The sequence below is a fragment of the Capra hircus genome, chromosome 2 (assembly GCF_001704415.2).
Source record: "Capra hircus breed San Clemente chromosome 2, ASM170441v1, whole genome shotgun sequence".
NCBI lineage: Eukaryota > Metazoa > Chordata > Mammalia > Artiodactyla > Bovidae > Capra > Capra hircus.
Genome location: NC_030809.1, coordinates 38,074,018 through 38,096,095, shown reverse-complemented (window position 1 = coordinate 38,096,095; position 22,078 = coordinate 38,074,018). Strand labels below are relative to the sequence as shown.

The window sequence follows — 22,078 nt, the reverse complement described above, 5'->3', positions numbered from 1 at the left end:
GTGTGCAGGGTGATTGAGATGGGGCAGGGTCAAAACTTGTAACTGGTTGAAATTGATCGCTCTCCTGTGGTTTGGATACATGACAGATGGAGCCCTCTGGGAAAATGGATGTCAAATCCATGGAAAAGGATCTTGGCATGGACAGAGGGAGATATTCTTAAAGTCAGAAAAGCCCCAGTCAATATTTGCTCCTCAATAAGAGGATGAAAGGAACTTGTGTCACCTGAGTTCTTATGGAAGTAACGTTCTTCCAAGTACTCCTTACTGCTCCAATTCTAATTTTTCATAAGAATCCAGTGTCTTCTGTCTCTTATATTGCATGAAAAGTGCACAGCTGCTTTCTGCTCCAGGACTTGCTCTGCTCCTACAATATCTGACGACTCAGTGACCGGCCTACAGGGAAGGAGCAGTTTTAACTTAGAATCACACTTTGGTTCACTCTGAGATTCCTTTTATACACATTGTGCATGATAGCCTTCCAGTATTTCAAAAATATCCTGGTAAAAATTCTGCACTAGTTGAGGCCAGTCATCATATAAAAATTTGTGCTCCTGGAGTATCAGAGAGAGACTCCAGAATTACATCTCTGTGCACTCATATTTCCTTCTTCCTAGGGAAATGTCATTTTACTTGTTACTCAGACTATAAAGCCTGTGTCTGTATTTTCAGGTTCTTTAAAGGTACATGATTCCAGGGGATCTTCTATTTTGATTTATAACAGTTTGTAAAGGATTATAACAATTCCTGGAAAGGAAAATTCCATGGGTAACTGAATATTGCCTTGAAGAGTTTAGTAGATCTATAAAGCTAAAGGTAGGCTTAGGTTCTAGCCTTTCAGAAATAACATTGCAATTTGGCAAAACACACCAATTTCCTGATTATTGCCTCATTTTTCCCCCTAAAATTATCCCTTGAAAAGTTTAGAAAGTACTAAGTGAGGGAAAATGAGAAATGTATGAAGAACACAGGCTCTTTCTCCTCCAGACTGATTTCACACTCTCTGAGTTGTTGGCGCACACCCAGAACTCCATAGCATCACATGTGTTCACACTCCCCACTGTGCTGTGATGGGAAGAGCTTATTTTACACTGAGAATTTCAGCTCCAACACTGGGAAAGGGGAGGAAAGTTTGAGGTGTTAAGCTCCTGTTGCCATAGTAACTCAGTGCTTCAGGCACGCTCTCTCTGCTCCTTTCCTACTGATCGTGGCTTGTTGTTCAGTCACTAAGTCGTTTCCAACTCTTGTGACCCCATGGACTGCAGCACCCAGGCTTCCCTGTCCTTCACTATCTCCCAGAGTTTGCTCAAACTCATGTCCTTTGAGTCAGTGAGCCATCTCTCATCCTCCATCATCCTTTTCTCCTCCTGCCTTCAATCTTTCCTAGCATCAGGGTCTTTTCCAATAAGTCAGCTCTTCTCATTAGGTGGCCAAAGTATTGGGGTTTCAGCAACAGTCCTTCCAGTGAATAACCAGGGTTGATTTCCTTTAGGATTGACTGGTTTGATCTCCTTGCTGTCCAAGGGACTCTCAAGAGTCTTCTTCAGCACCACAGTTCGAAGTCATAAATTCTTGGCACTCAGCTTTCTTAATGGTCCGACTCTCATATCCATATATGACTGCTGGAAAAACCATAGCTTTGACTATATGGACCTTTGTTAGCAAAGTGATATCTCTGCTTTCTAATATGCTGTCTAGCTTTGTCATAGCTTTTGTTCCAAGGAGTAAGCATCTTTTGCTATTGTGGCTACAGTCACCGTCCACAGTGATTGTGGAGCCCAAGAAAATAAAATCTGTCACCGTTTCTGCTTTTTCCCCATCTATGTGCCATGAAGTGATCATGGCTAGCTGTCCTAAGTTATTCCACGTCACATTTCCAGAGTCAGAGACACGCTACTACCAACAGACATTTTGTGGGAAAAGATTCCTAAAAGATAGGAGAGTGAATGAAGAAAGAGAGGAGAGAGACCAAGTTGGAGAGTCATAACAATGAATTAGTAACTGTCCTGTGACTTGAGGGTCCGTATCTGCATTCCTTAAGGCATTTGGAGGGAGAGGAGCTCATGAGTCAGAGAGGTCTGGAGCTCCCTCTAGAGGTCAAACCCTGTTAAAGATTAAATGAGCTCTAGAAGGGCAAACTCTTAGCTCCATGCCTGGCACAGACCTAGGGATCAATAGATACCAATGCTAATGAGAAAGATCCAAACACTATCCTAGACACTGGGATGTAAAATAAACCCCTTGTCTTAACAGGATTACAGTCCAATACTGAGACACACGTAAGAATATAGAATGCTGTGTTGCAAATACTGTCTATCACATGTGAGTGTTTAGTTTATTATTGTACCAAGTACTTGAGGCAACTTAGAAAATCATATGATGCGAAAGAATACAATTTACAAATTAGAGAGTCAGAGCAATGAGAAAAATTAGCAGGGAAATAATTTTTTTAACATGGGAAATCTATGATTTTATCATATTAGATGCTACTCATGAGCTATAAATTTGACTTTGTGCTATCAATAGGGAGACAGGGCCAATCGTAAAATCATAGTTTCAGTAAGATAAAAACAACCAATTTCTTGGTAAAACATCACCTTTTCAAATATGAAGAACAAGAAGTATCTCTTGGTTGATGTATGTTACAAGGAAAGAGTAGTGTGCCAGACACCATCCTCAACAACATCCCATGGTGGATAAAGGACCATTTTCCTGGGACTGGATGCCTGTCAGTGCTGAAAGTTGCATGATGTCTTAATGCAGTTCAGCAAGAGTCAACTGTATGGAGCCAGCATAAGGTCATTCTGCTGCTAAGTCGCTTCAGTCGTGTCCGACTCTGTGCGACCCCATAGACGGAAGCCCACCAGGCTTCCCTGTCCCTGGGATTCTCCAGGCAAGAACACTGGAGTGGGTTGCCATTTCCTTCTCCAATGCATGAAAGTGAAAATTAAAAGTGAAGTCGCTCAGTCGTGTCCGACTTTTAGCAACCCCATGGACTGCAGCCCACCAAGCTCCTCTGTCCATGGGATTTTCCAGGCAAGAGTACTGGAGTGGGGTGCCATTGCCTTCTAGGGCACCATTATTTCATGGCCTGAATCTAGAGAAATGTGAGCAAAAGTTTTACTAGTAGGGAATATGCTCTCTATTCATGCAATTTCGCATAACAAACTTTCAATAAAAATGGACCTTCCTTGTTCTCCGGCCAGAGTTTACTAAGTAGTGACAGTTCCATATGCTTTGACCTTACACCAAGCAAAGGATATAATGAAGGTCTTCTTTTATAAATAAAGTATACATTTGGATATATGTGTAAGTCAGAGCTCAATATATACGTTCTAGAATTGAGGACATATAGGTAGTACATAAACTCATAAGAATGGATAGTATCAACCAAGGAGAGAGGGTTGATTTAAAGGAAAAAAGAAATGGGATGATATAAAAGAGGATATATTTGCAAGAAGTACTTGATTTGAATCAGAGTCAGGAGGAGTGTTGAGATGATCTGTACCCCTGCATTTGCAGAATATATGATTGATTACAAGGCTCTCAAGAAAAACATTCTTGATTGGATAGTTTCTACCCCAAGAGAAGTTATTGCCTCATTTTCCCAAACCAAAGCTACGTAAGCAGTGGAACAGAGAGCAGTAAGCTCTGCAAATGCATTTTCCCTCTCTCTCACTCTACTTCCTCCCCTCCCCTGCCCCCTCTCTCCAACTTTCCCTTTCTCCCCCTCCTTCTCTATCTTAGGTTCTCAAGGTTATTCATGCAATAGTACAGCAAAGCCTGTATTAAAGGAAATTTTTGTTTTATGCTGAAACATATTCATGTTATAACATGCCCAGGAATGAGCATTTTCGGGGGGGGCTCCAAAATCACTACAGATGGTGACTACAGCCATGAAATTAAAAGACGCTTACTCCTTGGAAGGAAAGTTATGACCAACCTAGATAGCATATTCAAAAGCAGAGACATTACTTTGCCAACAAAGGTCCGTCTAGTCAAAGCTATGGTTTTACCAGTAGTCACGTATGGGTGTGAGAGTTGGACCATAAAGGAAGCTGAGTGCCAAAGAACTGATGCTTTTGAACTGTGATGTTGGAAAAGACTCTTGAGAATCCCCTGGACTGCAAGGAGATCCAACCAGCCAATCCTAAAGGAAATTAGTCCTGAATATTCATTGGAAGGGCTGATGCTGAAGCTGAAACTCCAATACTTTAGCTACCTGATTTGAAGAACTGACTCCTTGGAAAAGACTCTGATGTTGGGGAAGATTAAAGGCAGGAGGAGAAGGGTACAACAGAGGATGAGATGGTTGGATGGCATCACCGACTCTATGGACATGAGTTTGAGTAAGCTCCGGGAGTTGGTGATTGACAGGGAAGCCTGGTGTGCTGCATTCCATGGGGTCACAAACAGCTGGACATGACTTAGGAACTAAACTGAACAGGGATGAGGGAAATTCAGTAAATAATCCATTAAATGACTCAAATTCAACTCTAAGCATTGTGTTCAAGTTTGGAATTGACCAGTATTTTCTCTTCCATTTCTTAAGTTTGCATACAAAATAATACTTCCCGGGTGGCTCAGATGGTCAAGAATCTACCTGCCAATGCGGGAGGCCTGGGTTCAACCCCTGGGTCAGGATGACCCCCTGGAGAAGGGAATGGCAACTCGCTGCAGTATTCTTACCTGGGAAATCCCCTTGGACATAGGATCCTGGCGGGCTACAGCTCATGGGGTCACAAAGAGCTGGACATGACCGAGCAAACAAAATACACAAAATAATAAGGGAAAGGAAATGCATGTATATTGATATACCCTTACCTGTCTGTCAAACAACCTGAAAAGCAAAGAATTATTTTCTGCATGGCGCATCTGTGAGAAGGAGATAAACAAAAGAATGTGAAGGCTGTTTAAGATAATTTCTTTAAAACGCTCACACTCACACATAATTCCCAGAAGGACAATGTATACATTCAGTCTGGAGAGAGGATGAGTGGGAATGATAGTGTTGCCAGGGATGTATGGTTAGACTGAACTCATGCTTCCAGATGAGGTCTCATAGGAAAAATTTGAGAGAATTTGGAAATCTAATATGAGGAGAGCTTTTCACAGTATGGACCTCCAAAGATGGAATGAGCTGCCTTGTGGAACAGTGATAAATCCTCCATCCCTGGCACTAGTCAAATGGATACAATTGTGGAGCACTCCATGTTTTGAAGGCAAGGGCTTAGCTCTGATTCCTATACCAGAGTGCCTATCAGAATCACCTAGGGCGTTGTTAAACTATAGATCTTTTAAGCATTTGTCCTGTCTGTCTTGGAGTAATCATATGTAAAATAGATGACCAGTGCAAGTTTGATGCCTGAAGCAGGAGTACCCAAAGCTGGTGCTCTGGGACAACCCAGAGGGATAGGATGGAGAGGGAGGTGGGAGAAGGGGTTCAAGATGAGGGGGACACATGTGTAGCCATGGCTGATTCATATTGATGTATGGCAAAAACCCATCACAGTATTGTTAAAGTTATCCTCCAATTAAATAAATTTTTAAAAAGGAAGCTTCTTATTAACATGTTATAGTTAATATATGAATAAAAGAATGATACAGTACTACCATTGTACTACTTCTGATGAGTTAATGAATCTGTGTAGTGATCACTGGTGCCCGCTGACATTATCGAGTGACAACTAGGAATCACGTGCCTCCTGATGAAAGTACACATTGCCTGTGAAGGACACACACCAGGAAGTCAAGATCTAATCTGATCTAGCTCCTGGACAACAATTGAATTAAATACAAGAGAAGTAGGATCAATTAAATGACACCATGGAGACTCGGTCAGGAAAATCCAGTATGTGGGAAATGCTACAGGACAAAAAGCTAAATTCTCCCACAAATAAATTACTGAATGTCCAAAAAAGAGTAGAAGAGGGGTAACTGACAAATAGGAAAGGCTTCAGAGACATATATAGGTCTAATTTTGTCCAGATTTTTTTTTAATGTTTATTTACATAGTATAAGAAAACGTGCTAGAATGTTCATAGCTCAAGGAGTCAGTGTATTGGAAGGAGGGTGATTAGCATGATGCTGTGTGAGGAAAATTCCCATGGTTGGTGGCATTCTAAGCTTATTCTTTAAGTGCAAAACAAAATATTTTAGGTTGGCAGAAATCGCACACTCCCTCCTGAAGCTGGCACCGTACGACACCCAGACCATGGAGAGCCGTGGGCTTCGTCGCTACATCATGGAAATGCTCCCCATCACCGACTGGAGTGCTGAGGCAGTGAGGCCGGCCCTTATCCTCATTTTAAAGAGACTGGATAGGATGTTCAACAAAATTCATAAGATGCCTACTTTGAGGTGAGGAGGCCTCCTAATCAACTGCAGGTATTGCAAGCCTCAGATTTCAAGTCTGTCCATTTTTAAGGTGGTGGATCAATCCAGAGTTGAAGGAATGGCTCAAAAGTGTTCTGTTGGTTATATGTGCAGAGCTAATCAGGATATGAATGCATAAGTAGCCAGGTCTGTATTTCTGAGGAAATAACATATTCTTCAAAAATATACATCTATCTTGAAAATCTATTTATTTCTTAGCTATCATGTTCCTTATCTGACACACTTAAAAAGTTCAATGTGTATCCTTCAATTCCTTTTCAAATAAGGCAGGATATGCCTTATAAATTAAACAACTAAGGACAGAAGAAAAATTAACTTGATGTTCAAAAAATACATGTTTAACATAGTATTTTAGGTATCACTTTAGGGAAATGCAAGCTTTACGATAACCAGTAAAGCACCCCCTAAAGAGATCTCAGGGTTGATAACAAATACCTAATTCAGGTGGTACTAAATCAATATTGTTATCACTTGATCTCCATTCTGGGGCCTGAAGTATCATTTGGTAGCCTCTCTATGAGCAGATGTCTCTAAACCCATCTACCTGGAGATCTGAACCCAGTCTGGAAATCTATAGCTACAGTGGGCAAACAAATCAATTAAGAAATGCTAATAAACCCAGTAGATTGGAAATTTGAAGTTTCAGTGAGACCATTTTCTGTCCTATTAAACTAAACCCAAATCAATGCAACTCTTGCCCAAGAATTTGTAGCACTTATTGCTCAATGTGCCAGAACTTTTCCAGGTTTTATCCTATGTTCTTCTTCATTTATGCAGCCATCTGAAGCTGTTGAATTTATCAAAAAGAAATTGAAACATTTTATTCTAATAAATGTTTGACAGTTTGATCCTATATTCTTTTCTGCCATGATGATGGATGCCTGTACATGATTTCAAGGTTATTTTAGTAGCATAGAATATGCTATTTTAGTAGCATAGAAATGCCTATCCTTAAAGGACTCCTATTTTCTTTAATAGTTCCAATAGAACACTTGTCCCTACTGGCAAATGACCAAAGTTTTATACATCTTACAAAGATTATAAAAATAACTTTTCATCTAAAGATGTTAACACCTCCATAGGCTACCTCATTTGTCATATAATTAAATCTGTTATGAAAAATAGCAGCTTCCTAAAAGTAGACTTTTGGATTAATGTGTAGACTTGGTTAATAATAGGCAATTTTCTTGGGGTGCAATGTATGAATTTGGGGTTGCCTTGGATTAAATTTCTTCAGGTGATCTCAGTTCAAAAAGAGAAGTGTTGACTGAACCTGACCTGTGGGTTACTTGTACAACAGGGATGTCAACATATCCCCATGTATGAACATTCCTGTTTTATCATTACAGTGATTTCAATCTGGTAGGCAATGTAAGCTTAGAAAGTATTTCCAGGATAATATTTGGAAATAGCATTGATCTCAGTAAACCCCAACCTGTTTATTTAGGGGGACCATAGAAATGACTCTTTGGTCCTGAGACAATTACAGACCAGATTGTCTTTTATTTCAGAAAATCTCATGTTCATCTAATTGAGCTATGTATACCACCATATTTACTACCACAGAAAGTAGTCCCAAAGCATCATTTTTTAGAAGGTCAAGAAAGAACACTTTTAAAATAGACTGTTTTCCTGGAGTGAAGTCACATAAGTCTAATTAGTTATAGTCTGGTATAAAAGCTTATGAAATCAACTGTAAAAAAGCATTATAAAAACACAGCCTATAGTCAGATTACTTCTGTTTTGAGGAATAACTCCTACAGTGGGTTTCCTATAATGGTAGTCTCACACCCTTTCTCAAAGCTAAAACCAGGAAACTTAAAAGGCCACTCATTCATCATCTCTGTTTTTTCTTCAATAGATTTTGTCTCATTAGACGAGTGGGGTAGGAGTGCCTCTGCTGCGTTTTCAGTATCCTCTTCCTTTCCCACTGTGCTCTGTACTTTTGGAACAATATGGGTAAACTTCATCCCTTGTGAAGCACTTTTTTGTCTCGGACACCCATCCTGTCTTAGATGGCATCAGAATCACTGTCTCATTCGCTTGTTTCAGGCAGTCTCCAGAAGGGAGCCACACTGCTAATGGCTCCTATATTGTATTCCAGGCGACAGGTTGAGTGGGAGCCTGCCAGCAATTTGATTGAAGGGGTTTGTTTGACACTTCAGAGGCAGCCAATCATATCCTTCCTGCCTCACCTTAGGTCACTGATCAATGTCTGTGTCAATCTGGTGAGTAGCCAAGTGGCGATGTTATGAAACTTTACAAAATTTAACTCTGCTATTGACTTCTCTGAGCTGAAGACTTACAGGTCAACCTACCTACCTACATACCCACCCATGAAAACAGACGGCTCAGGTGACACTGAAAATAGTGAGGTACATTTCAAGGTGGCGCGTGGGGAGATCCCTACACAGATGGGATTTTCGTGTGCTGCTTCCCACGTGCTACTTTGACAATTGACCTCTTCAAGTTGCGCTGAGAGTTGAGGGCTGCCAGTTGGAGAGTGGGGTGGTGGGAGACTGTGCAATTGGCTAGAAGTTGAGGTAGTTTTGGGTGGGGGAGTTTAAAGGGCAAAGAGGATTTTTTTTTTAAGTGCAAAATGACACTATGAGTTGGCCAGTCTAGGATTTATGTGAAGAGAAAAAAAAAACTTCTTTTATCACTTATGTAATATCTAGAGTCTGATCTTGGCAAGGTTTTGTACAATGTGGAAACCATGGTAGAGCATTTCATGAATAGAATCTGCTGCTTAGCTGGTTAAGCAATAAATCTGTAGCTGGAATGCCTAGTGCAAATAGAGCTCTTGCCATCATCATTGTCAGTATTTACTCCATCAAAGAATGTTAACTTCATTCCTTTGAGTCCACAAGTAAGTATGTCCAGTCTCCTGATTAGACTAACTTTTGATTCATCTCTCATTATTTACATAGTTAGTTATAAACAGCATTCTACAAAACCTTGGCTAAATCTGGTGCAATCATTTGATCTGACTCCAGATATTACATGCCTTCAAAAGAAGGCAGCACGAACAGATTGAAAGTAACATGCCCAACCTTCAAATTATTATTATAATTGACTGACTCCCTTCCTACCGTTGCATGAAATTGCAATAGTCAAGGCTGGTCATGTGCTCTGTTTGTATTTCAGGTGATGGGAGTGGTAGGACCCTCCAGTGTTGCTGATGGATTACCCCTTCTTCATCTCAGCCCTTATCTCTCACCACCTCTGCCCTTCAGCACAGCTGTTGTCCGGCTTGTAGCATTGCAGATACAGGTGTGACTGCCTTACCTGTTTGTCACGCTCATTACGTTGCTGGTTGAGGCACCAGATCATGGTGTTCTCTTTTATTTTTTCTGCAAAGGCTGGGCAAAATCTGTGAAACAGAAGTGTAAACATCTCCAAACTTTTGCAGGTTTGGAGCTTCAGCCCTGAGCTTGATCCTAAAGTTGTGCTTCTGTAATTCTTCTTGAGATCTCAAAAATAGCAGAGTCATCGCAGTCCTGCCACAACCTCAGGAACCACTTCCGCCATTTAAAACATGTGCCAAAACTTTAGGAAAAAGATGGTCCACAGATAATCAGCTCACAGTTGTTAATTAAAAGGGTAATATTCAAAGTCTGGTTTTAAATTATTTGCAGAAAGAACTGTAATAAAAAAATTCAAATGTTATTACTAGACTTTGAATATCTTACTTTTCTTTAATGATTGTGGGTTAAATATTATGGTTGTTTTTTATCATTTTTCTCTCACTTCTTTTAGTTCCTAAAATTAAAATGATCATTCCCAAGCCTCCCCCCGCAAATGTGTAGAATCCCAATTTCCCTGCTTATTTGTTTGTCACCTATTTTAAAGAATAGTAAATCACCAGGAAACTCTGAGACCAATGGAAAGTATACAATTGCTGCAAGTGGATAACTGACCCATTCCTTATCTGACAAACCAAGTTTGATGGTCCATCATCCAGCTAATGGGTAGATTATGGAAAAGAGATTAAGCAAGTGCTGTGGTTACTATGCAGAAAGGATACAGAGACATCCCTAAAGTGATACATTTTAACAACTTGTATATTGTCTCTTGCTTTCTGGCTGGAAGAAGGTCTCATACAGGGGTCAGATGACTTTTAAATAATTCCCAAATGGAGCAGGCGGCAAGTTCTCCTTTTCTTCTTTTTCTTTGGTCACTAAAATATTTATTGGTGGATAGACACATGGAGAAACTGAAGGGGGTAACTGAAGGGGGTTTTTTGTACTAAATGATAAGTATTAAAATTTTTCACTTGATATTCAAAATATTACTGTTTTTTAGGTATATAGTTCTCAATTATATCAAGCAAATGGTAAAGCATCAATTTTGGGTGAATCTTGTATGCTGCACAGATGACAACTGAACTCCTAGTTTGCAGGTGCAGCCAGCAGGGAGTCCCTGTCTCCACCATGCTGTGTAAGAACAAACAGACTGAATGGGTGAGGGGGTCAATTAATCTTTTTTTCTATTATTGCTGCACAGGCTTTAAAAGAAGATTTCCCTTTAAGCCATGTGATCTCCCCATTCACCAATCAAGAGCGAAGGGAGGGGATGCTTTTAAATCTGCTCATCCCATTTGTGCTCACAGTAGGATCTGGAAGCAAAGGTCTGATTAATTTAACTAAAAGAAATTTATTATTGTTACTGTGTTTTCTTAAGTATCAGGCTGTTTTATCTTCCTTTTCCCATGGAGACCATCATTAAACCCGATCTGAATAATTTTAACATATATCTTAGGATATACAGTTTTCTTTCTATTCAATTTAGCTGCCCTTGGTCAAGACTTTCTGGGCTCCACTTCTTAGAAGACATATGCTATTTAACATCATTTCAGAATAGCAAAAATCAAAAGAGCATTGTTTCAATTATGAAAATGGGACTACCTGAAGTACAGTATGATACGAATTGACAGATAAATGGACTTGATAACCTATGGACAGTAGGTTTAGCATAAATCCTGCCATTGTCATTAAATTTCAATATGTTTTCACTACTCTTTCTTTTGGGGGGATTTTTTTCTTTTAGGAAAAGTTTATCTCAAATGTAAAGGCAGTGTGTTATGAGTATTTGAACAGAAAAAAAAAAAAAAAAAGAAAGGAGATTGAAATGGTAAGCAGGAGATTTGGCTAAGATCAGGGACCCTTTGATGCTGACTGCGGAGGAGACACCCAATACCAGGAGCTCTACTTCTGTCCATAGGAGAAGCTATACTTGGTGGGGAAGACACTCGAATTTCTAGGATGTTCTAGTTTGGAATTGGAAAGAGAGTTGAATTTTTCAGTGTCTAATGTGGAAAGTTTGCCTTGTGACTTGCTTTTATTCCCACTTCCTCCTTCCAAACTCTGCCCTTCAGACAGCCCATGGCTGGAACAGCCCGAGGTGCAGCTGCTACTGCAGACGGTCATTAATGTGCTCCTTCCTCCGCGGATCATCAGCACATCCAGGAGCAAGAATTTTATGTTGGAGAGCTCCCCTGCTCACTGCTCCACCCCGGGGGATGCAAGCAAAGACCTACGCAAGGAAGGGCTGGCAGAGTCCACCAGCCAAGCAGCGTACTTAGGTGGGTACTTCTTTCTCTCTCAATAAATAGAGAAATAAAAATAGAAAATAGATATAGGTATAGATAGAGATATATACACAAACATATATATATGTGTATGCACACATTGGAAGGACTGATGCTGAAGCTGAAGCTCCAATACTTTGGCCACCTGATTCATTGGAAAACACCCTGAAACTGGGAAAAATTGAGGGCAGGAAGAGAAGGGGGAGACAGAGGATGGGATGGTTGGATGGCATCACTGACTCAACAGACATGAGTTTGAGCAAACTCTGGGAGATGGTAAAGGACAGGGAAGCCTTGTGTGCTGCAGTCGATGGGGTCGCAAAGAGTCAGACAGAACTGAACAGCTGAACAACAAAATATGTATATATGTGGATATGTATATACATATTACTTACTTAGCTATGTTCCTCCTTGACTCAAAAAGTATTTTAAAAGACCTGTATTGAGAAAGTCTTTGAAGAAACCACTTCAACAAGTACAAAGCATCAGTCTCTACTTCTGCTTTCCTGTTACCTCTTCCCACTGCCATGACTTGAATGGTATTCCCATTGATACCGGAAGCTCGTCTTTGACTAGAATTGACTAAGCCAGGGAGAAAAGGCTACCCCTGCCATAGCACTGAGACCAAGGAGCACTAGCCACAGAAAAGCTCAAAGGAGGAAGCTGAAAACATCTTGCCTGGCATTTTTCAGTTCACCAAAGCAGACAGAATGGTAACAACAGGTCGTTGGAGTTTGAAGTATGTCGGAGGTTGTGGGGCAGTGGGTAGAGGTGTTTGGGCTCCATCATAAAGGATGTATTTGAAAATGATATGATCGACAATGAAAATGAAAAAAAAAAAAAAAGCCAAGGCTATATGTGCACAGGGCCTGCCCACGCATGGCACTTCATTGCCAGAGGCAGGAGAACGTAGTTTTCAGGTAAAATCCAGACTCTAGTACAGAGCCCTGCATGAGGTTTGGGATTGTGCAGAGGATGTTGGAGAAAGAAGCCTTAACATGGAACACAGGGATAGGAAAAAACACTTAACAAGTAACTATCTTCAGTCCTGCCCACTTTCTGCCTTTTATCTTAGTTGAACTATACTTGATTTACAATGTTATATTAGTTTCAGGTGTACAGCAAAGTAATTCAGTTCTGTATATATAGATATCTATTTTATTTCATATTCTTTTCCCTTATAGGTTATTCTGAAATATCTAGTTGAGTTCTCTGTGTTATACAGTACTTCCTTGTAGGTTATCTATTTTATATATAGTAGTGTGTATATGTTAATCCCAAACTCCTTATTTATGGAGTTTAGGGAGTTTCTCCCTCTTTCCCTTTGGTAACCATAAATTTGTTTTCTATGTCTGTGGGTCTATTTCTGTTTTGTATATAAGTTCATTTGTATCATTTTTTAGATTCACATGAAAGTGATACTATATGATATTTGTCTTTCTCTGTCTGACTTCATTTAAATGATCATCTCTAGGTCCATCCACATTGCTGCAAATGGCATTATTTCATTCTTTTTTATGGCAAAGTAATATTCCATTGTATAAAGATACCACATCTCCTTTATCCATTCACTGGTTGATTGACATTTATGTAGCTTCCATGTCTTGGCTATTATAAATGGTGCTGCAATGAATACTGGGGTGCATGTATCTTTCCTAATTGTGGCTTTCTCTGGATATTTGCCCAGGAGCGGGATTGTAGGATCATTCGGTAGCTCTATTATTGTTTTTTTTTTTTTTAAAGAGCCTCCATACTGTTCTCCATAGTGGCTGTACCAGTTTACATTCCCACCGACAATATAGGAGGGTTCCTTTTCTCCACACCCTCTCCAGCATTTATTATTTGTAAACTTTTTGATGATGGCCATTCTGACTGGTGTAAGGTAATACCCCATTGTAGTTTTGATCTGCATTTCTCTGATAGTTAGCAATGTTGAATATCTTTTCATGTGCCTTTTGGTCATTCGCATGTCTTCTTTGGAGAAATGTCTATTTAGATCTTCTACCCATTTTTTGATTGGGTTGTTTGTTTTTTCCATTTTCTGCCTTTTTAATGAAGGCAGATTCTTTGGTTACTTGGCCAGGCTACTGGACTTCTCTTTTAAATTTAGTTTTACCTTTATTTTGAGCACTTAGCAGGCACTGTTTTCTATACTTTACATTATCATCACTCTGGAATCCTTACAACAGCTCAAAGAAATAAATGTTCGCACTTTAGTAAGAGGCTAAGGCCCGGGAAGATCCCTTGGAGAAGGAAATGGCAACCCACTCCAGTATTCTTGCCTGGAGAATCCCATGGACAGAAGAGCCTGGCAGGCCACTGTCCATGGTGTCGCAAGAGTCGGATGTGACTTAGCAACTAAATGACGATGATGAAGGCACAGAAAGGTTAAGTAACTTACCTAAAGTCACACTGTTTGGTGGCAGGACCAAATTTCAAATCAAACCCATCCATCACCAGAATCCCTGAGCCCTTTGCCATTCTGCTTGTTTTGGGCTGATGCCGGTGAAGGTAGAAAGCAGGAAGGCAGAAATCCAAAGAAGGCCAACAGGCACACAACAGTAGGAGTGTTACCAGGATCAGGGTAGGGTTAGAGGAATGCTACTTTTTGTTCATGTGCTTGCAACATCAAGGGAGAGGAACAGAGGTGAGTAGATGGGGAAGGAAGAATCTTACCACATCTTTCTCTGTGTTATATGCCCTAGTTTTCCTCCTACAAATGCCCAAAATAGAAGGTAATGGTGATAGAAGGGCTTTAAGGAGTTGGATTTCTATGTGTCTTCTAGATGCTGAGATGGGCCTTAATACATGATGGTCAATGCCCAGGTTACCTTGACTGCCCCACGGGAGACCCTCAGAGGAGAGCTGGGGTGGCAGAGGAAGCCCCATAATCTTTGATGTCATTACAGTATTCTGGTTTATCTTGACACACTGAGAAATCTGCTTCCTAAAACTATATTTTAAAATGTAGTTTGTAACAAAGCTGCCAGAATCTGGGAGAAAAGAGATATTGTAAAAGAAATCCCATAGGGTTTAGTAATAGACAAGATTACTCGGAGAGGAGAGGGAGGAAGGATAGAGTTTTCTCTTCTGGAAGAATCTACTCAAACACATCTATTGTTGACTCTGGGGAGCAGTTTAGAGTGGGGTCAGGCAGGGGAAGGACTCTTTTTTGTAACTTTATGCATTTCTGCATGGATTGATTTTACTTCTAATGACAAGGATATATTATTTCTAAGCTGAAAGGGGAAAAAAGGAAACTATTTTATCTTCAGATGTGAGTGATATGCTGGTATTACCATAAAACCGCTATGACAAAACTTTCAGAAAGCAAAATATTAGCTATGTATCATGTTTATAACACATTTCCCTTTCAGTTCTATAAATTTCTTCAGTATACATTTTCCAAAATAGTAGTTAAATGCACTTAATGAAGATATATGTGTTCTCTTAATCAGAATCAAAACATGTTTACTATACAAATATCTATCTTTATGTCAGAACACTCACTCAGGAGTACATTGAAGATTTTGGAAACATGGAGAAAGTTTAGAAATTTGAAAATTGTCTGATGCGTAAGAGGGCTAAGGATGCAGGCAGCTGGATGTGGGCAGGGTTCCTCTGAGGCACAAGTGTGCAGACTCAGCGTTCTCTTTTCCTGGTGTGAAGCGCTGAAGGTGATCCTCGTCTGCTTTGAGAGGCAGCTCGGAAGCCAGTGGTACTGGCTGAGCCTCCAGGTGAAGGAGATGGCCCTGCGGAAGGTCGGAGGCCTGGCCCTGTGGGACTTCCTGGACTTCATTGTGCGGACCCGTATCCCCATCTTTGTGCTCCTGCGCCCTTTCATCCAGTGCAAGGTGCGCTATTGTGCTTCTCCTCTGGGAGGTAACAAGCCCCATGGACATGCTGTTCTCCAGATTTAGGGCAAACGACAGCAGCAGTCTTGGGGGAGATGCTAGTCAGGAGGACTTGTTAAGATCATGCTTGATGAGAAATCAGCCCAGACAAGTATCCCTCTGGGGATACCTTTACAGTAAGAGTTTAGTTAACATCTTAAAACGTTGCCCTGTCCCCTCTTACCCCCTCCCCAGGAAAAATAAAGATCAATCCAATAGAACGATCTGAAGAATGATCACTTGTATTTGGTGGAACAATTGAGACCCAATTTTAAATAAATATATTAAAAAAATGAGATAGTTAAAGCATGCTTTTCCTCTGAGACCCTCAATGTTCATCTACTCTTTTTATTCTTTTCATGCCTGATTTCTGATATCTGGAGGCCATGATTCAAAGCAGTGGATTGATTAAGCACTTCCTAAGCACTGTTCTAAGAACCTCATATGCATTACTTTATTTAATCCTCACCACCAAATATGAAATCAATACAATTATTAGCCCATTTTACAGGTGGTAAAACTGAGGACCAGAAAATCTATGCCTTCCTTTCAGCTTCTGGCCCAACCAGCAGAGAACCATGAAGAGCTTTCTGCCCGACAACACATCTCTGACCAGCTAGAGCGGCGTTTCATTCCACGCCCTCTGTGTAAGAGCTCCCTCATTGCTGAGTTCAACAGTGAGCTGAAAATTCTAAAAGAGGCAGTTCACAGTGGATCGGGTGAGTACGCATGGGATGGTTTGACTTTGGCTAGTAGAACAAGGAAAGCTCCTTTCCATAGGTCACTGTTCTTTCTGGAACCAAGTGTGAGTTAGCCATTTTGGTACAACTAGCATTGTTGACCCTGTCATCCTTGTCAACAATGCAAGTCAAGGGGGTATCATAAGAATTTAATTTTATTCCTTTTCTGATATATTTTTCAGTCTTTATTTTGGTAGTTCAGCTTTTCTTGAAGACTTATCTGGGGGGAAAAAACTTGCTTTAATTCATACTTTATTTTCCTTTTTGAAAAGGAAAGGGGACTCACATTCATTGAGCCTCTGTTATATGGTAGATTATTTCATAGATGTTATCTCGTTTAATCCACACAAATACCAGCAAAATTGTAACTGAAAATCTGCTTATAAAAAGAAGAAACGTAGATTCAATAGAAGATAAATAACTGACACAAAAAGACAGTGACACCTTTGAGAGGACTCAAAACTGGGTCTGCATGACTGCTAAAAGAGTCTTTAACTGTTCATGACTTGGAGGGAGAGAGGGTTGAATCAAAACTGATGCGCTTGGAGTTACTTTCTTTACCTTATTCAAAAGATTTTCTTTGGGAATGCATTGTTTACTTTTGTAATTATATTAACTTCAAGTTACTAAGGAAGGAAAATAAATCATTTTCTGCCATTAGAGGGCAGTCATCACCTATAAGTAGAATATTCTTATACATGTGGCTTTTTGTCTTTCTAAAACCTATTGTTGGTGATGTATTAAGGACCAAGTATTTGCCAGATACAATCTTGGTGAAATCTGCACAAGGCCATTCAAATGTTCTGCTTTATAATGAAATAATATGACAAAAAATCAAGGGGGGTGTTTTATTGTAATCTCCAGAAAAGGGGAATAAGAATACAGTGTTAGTTATGTATTCTGATTTTGATTGCGCAGTTCCTTTCAGACAATATGTCTATTACTTCTGTATGCTTGTGTCAGGTATAAGGTACATTTCTCAGTGAAATTGATCAAATTGATATCTATAATTCAGCTCAAAATGAATCTGCATTCAGCCAGCCTTGGAAAATGAAACTGGAAAACGATGAGAGAGGCTGCAATATCAAAGCATTTTTTATTGTTAGAGATATTATGCTCCTGCAAGAAAACTATTCAGTTATATCAGTAGCCGACTCTTTTTTTTTTTTTTTTTATAATGTTTTCATATCTGTTTGCTATGTATGTGAAAGTCGCTCAGTCGTGTCTGACTCTTTGTGACCCTATGGACTTTAGCCTGCCAGGCTTCTCCGTCCATGGGATTTTCCAGGCAAGAATGCTGGAGTGGGTTGCCATTTTCTTCTCCGGGGATCTTCCCAACCCAGGGATCGAACCCCGGGTCTCCCACATTGCAAGCAGACTCTTTACCGTCTGTGCCACCAGGGAAGCCCTTTGTCCTAAAGGTCATCTATCTGGGACACACTATTTAAATGACCTTTCTTTTAAAAAATACAAGCTGTGAGGGAAGAGTTTGAAGCTAGCATTTGTTTTCTTCCAAGCACCTGGGAGTTCCCTGGTGGTCCAATGGTTAAGACTCCTGGCTTCCAATGGGCACAGGTTCAATCCCTGGTCAGGGAACTAAAATCCCACATGCTACATACTATGCACCCCCTCCACCCACCCAAAAAAGATCTTCACTATGGATTTTCTTTGGTCTCTCAACCTTGCTAGCTTACCAAGGAAAGACATCCATCAGCACCGTGGGCACCTCCACCTCTGCTTACCGCCTGAGCCTGGCCACCATGTCCCGCTCCAACACGGGTACTGGCACTGTCTGGGAGCAGGACAGCGAGCCATCCCAGCAGGCTTCCCAGGACACCTTGAGTCGAACTGATGAGGAGGATGAGGAAAGTAGGTCACCTGCAGCATCTCGGGTGGGGAGGTGGTGGGGCTCATGTGGGACACAGCTTGGCCATGCAAATGAGGACTTGGGTGGATTTCTGCCCTTCTGATCGTTTGCAGTTCTGATCCCCTGGTCATTTTTACAAAAAGGAGTTAAAACGGTATTGCGACTGATCCCACGATTTCTTATGCCTGCTTTTCTATAAATTCCTTGATATCCTTGGTCATTTGGTAGGATTTTAGGCAAAAAGCAAATCTTTAATGACCCCTAAATTTTCTCTGAGTTTATGCGTTCAATCTTTCCACTAACCCATTTAAATTGTGGTTAAGGAGCTAAGGGGAGCATTTATTCTCCTTTTTCTTGGCCAATCTTGTTCAGAAGATCGATCAGCACTTGGGTGACACAGGACGCCTCCGGTGGTCCAGGGGTTAAGACTTTGCGCTTCCAGTGGAGGGGCACGGGTTCCATCCCTGGTCAGGGAACTAAGAGCCCACGTGCCATGTGGCAGAGCCGGAATGCTTCTTTAAAAAACAGCACTCACGTGACCTTACTGCAAAGGAAAGTGAGCAAGGCATATGCTCACAACTCAGAAGAAAATCATTGGCAATATTGCCTAGAATGTAAACCCAGTGGATTGTCTTGAGGGCATGCAACCCAATTTAAGTGTCTCTAGTCACTGAGGCAGCCCAATTGTGTTTTAAAGATACTCTGAAAAAAAAAAAAAAAAGATACTCTGATATAACCTGTAAAGTGTGCAGTCTATGCCTTAAGAAAATAAAATCTAGACTTTTACTCAGAGCCCTTCTGTACCAAACAACAACAAAAAGCCCCACTCTGAAGTAAATTAGAGTCAAGGTTAGAATTTTAATTAACTAAGATGAATGAAAGTTCTTTAATACCCTACTACGGTTGGAAGTGTAGGAGAGGGAAAGAAGTAACTACTTTGTCAAAGCACGTGTCAGTAATATTTCCAGATTTAGCTTCAGTGTTAAATAGATAACAAAGTGATAATCATATTGTCCTGTACCTAACTTCCAGACATATTTGTTTCTAAATCATTTCTCATGGAAATAATTCCAAAATTGTAATTAGGGAAATCTTGAAAGATCTTGACCAAAACAACAAAATGAGAGAGATAAGCATTAGCAGTTCACATATTCACTATAAGTCCTAGCAATAGTCCAGAACTTAAAGTAATATCTATTTTTCTTTAATGGTTGAAATAGTCTCTCCTAGAAATTTTTTTAAATGATAGTAAATGATAACAAACTCTCTTTAATAGAGCTAAATGTATTTTGCAGGTGACCTTACGAATTAGAGGATGACCAAGCCAGTAAGAAGGAAGTAGGGAAGAAAAGTTTAGTACAGAAGACATAAACAGAGATAGCACTGATCAAAGGCCAACATTAATACACTAATACACTGACATGTATGCAAGTTTTTGTTAATCTTTCTGCTCTTAAAATCATAACTGTCCCAGTGACAATATGATGTGGGTGTATATTAATTTATGAAATACAGTATGAAAGCTAGAGTGTTAACACCTTTGAATTAAACAAATTTTCCATTCAGCAATCAAACCTGTATTAAGACCTAGCAGGAACAAGATGAGGAACAAGAAGTATGAGAAGGATATATTCTCTGCTACCTAAAACCTTAGAGTTTTCTAGAGGAGATAACAGACATTTTTTGAGAAAGAATGCCTAACAAAAGAGTGAATGACACAATGTTGTAAATCAACTATACTGCAATAAAATAATTAAAATTTAAAAAAAAGAATGGAAGGCAATGCATATAATCACCAAAAAAATATTGAAGGAGTAAATGTTGAGTGATATATGAGTTTGAATAAAAGGGGGAAAAAATTACTGGAATCCCAGAAAGGTCATAGTAGAAATAGCTCAGTCTATCCTACCACATTTTTTCATGTTTTTTAAGGCATATTTGAATATACTCTACTCTCTGAACACACCTAAAAAGGAAATACCATTCTATAACAAGAATCAACTTCAAGTCAGTTGTTATGTAGCAAATTAAATATTTTCAGGACTTATATACTCATCTCTGGGTTTGAAATAAACTTCTCTAGAAATGTGACCACTTAGGATATTTTAAATAAGTGATGTCAGATTGTTGTTGCTAAGTTGCTGCTAAGTCGCTTCAGTCGTGTCCGACTCTGTGCGACCTCATAGACAGGCAGCTCACCAGGCTCCCCCGTCCCTGGGATTCTCCAGGCAAGTACACTGGAGTGGGTTGCCATTTCCTTCTCCAATGCATGAAAGTGAAAAGTGAAAAGGAAGTCGCTCAGTCGTGTCCGACTCCCAGCGACCCCATGGACTGCAGCCTACCAGACTCCTCCGCCGTTGGGATTTTCCAGGCAAGAGTACTGGAGTGGGTTGCCATTGCCTTCAGTAATGTCAGATTACGTGGTAGTAAAAGTTCACCAAAATTCTAGGTTAGTCAAGATATGTTTCTTGTTCAATGACAAACAATATGAGCTCACTTAGAATGAGGTTGTCTCATCACAAATACTATACTAAAGTTAATTTTCATGTGGATTTGAATACATGAATTTCAGTTTCTATGGTGAAAATAAATGTCTGCTTCTAATTTTAAAATTAGATTAAAACAAGCATTTGTTTCTGAACTTTATTGATTTTAAAATATTTTTCAGAAAAAAAATACCTGAAATAGTCTTTCCCTCAGCAGTCTAAAAATCATGAAATGTCTTGAGTGTGGTGTTTGAAAGTCAAACGTGCTTGATTTGTTCAACAACACAGTCCCTTACTGAACTATTTCTGGAATGTTTAAAATGTTTAGTCCAGCTTTTCTGAAATCTTTAATTTGCCAATGCCCCTTGATTTTTACGAATAATCTGCTTGTAGAAATGGACAAGAAGTTTATGTTTATTTCATGAAAGCTGTTTGAAGGTGGGAGATGTGTAGATGTGAAGAACTATCCTTCACCCTTTGTGCAGATTAAAAACTCAGCTCCAGAAGGTTTTTTTTTTTTTTTTCAAGATAAGGATACATTCATGATGTTTTATTGATGCTATTTCCCTCAACCAAATGAAGTAACTAGTCACTTTAACTCGAAGTTCTCATAACGTTCATATTCTCTCAAATGACAGTGTTCAGTGACACTAAAGTCTCAGCTATTAAAGTCTCTGGTTATATAAAAGCAGTGAAAATGTTTCTTAAGCTCCCAAAGGTCTCAGTTTTGAATCTGTACAAAGGGACGAATGATAATTTAACTTTAGATATTGTCCTAAGGTTGTGTTCAGGTCAAGGATGGAACCCAAGGACAAAGCTGGTCTGGGTTTTCCGGTCAGCATGATAACTTCCTAACGCTGTCTTCTCGGGCCCTTTCAGATGACTCTGTCAGCATGCCCAGTGTGGTAAGTGAACAAGAAGCTTACCTCCTGAGCACCATTGGAAGGAGGCGGTTCTCCAGCCATGTCTCCAGCATGTCTGCACCTCAGGCTGAGGTGGGCATGTTACCCAGCCAAAGGTAAACAGCCCTGGACATGCCGTACTCCACATCTGGGTGCAAAGGATAGATGCTGAGAACTCACTCCTGTCACTCTAAAAAGGGCCTAAAA

The 22,078-nt window shown here is 40.0% G+C and overlaps 1 protein-coding gene across 2 annotated transcripts in view; it reads left to right on the top strand.

Moving 5' to 3' along the window:
- UNC80 (unc-80 homolog, NALCN activator) overlaps positions 1–22,078 on the top strand; it is a 215,584-nt gene that overhangs the window by 176,707 nt on the left and 16,799 nt on the right. For both annotated transcript variants that reach the window (XM_005676458.3, XM_005676457.3), the window contains exons 51-59: positions 6,157–6,357; positions 8,498–8,621; positions 9,541–9,666; positions 10,900–11,023; positions 11,771–11,977; positions 15,653–15,837; positions 16,430–16,595; positions 18,306–18,485; positions 21,849–21,987. In XM_005676458.3, coding sequence (XP_005676515.2) covers positions 6,157–6,357; positions 8,498–8,621; positions 9,541–9,666; positions 10,900–11,023; positions 11,771–11,977; positions 15,653–15,837; positions 16,430–16,595; positions 18,306–18,485; positions 21,849–21,987 — 1,452 coding nt within the window. The remainder of the gene's footprint in view (positions 1–6,156; positions 6,358–8,497; positions 8,622–9,540; positions 9,667–10,899; positions 11,024–11,770; positions 11,978–15,652; positions 15,838–16,429; positions 16,596–18,305; positions 18,486–21,848; positions 21,988–22,078) is intronic.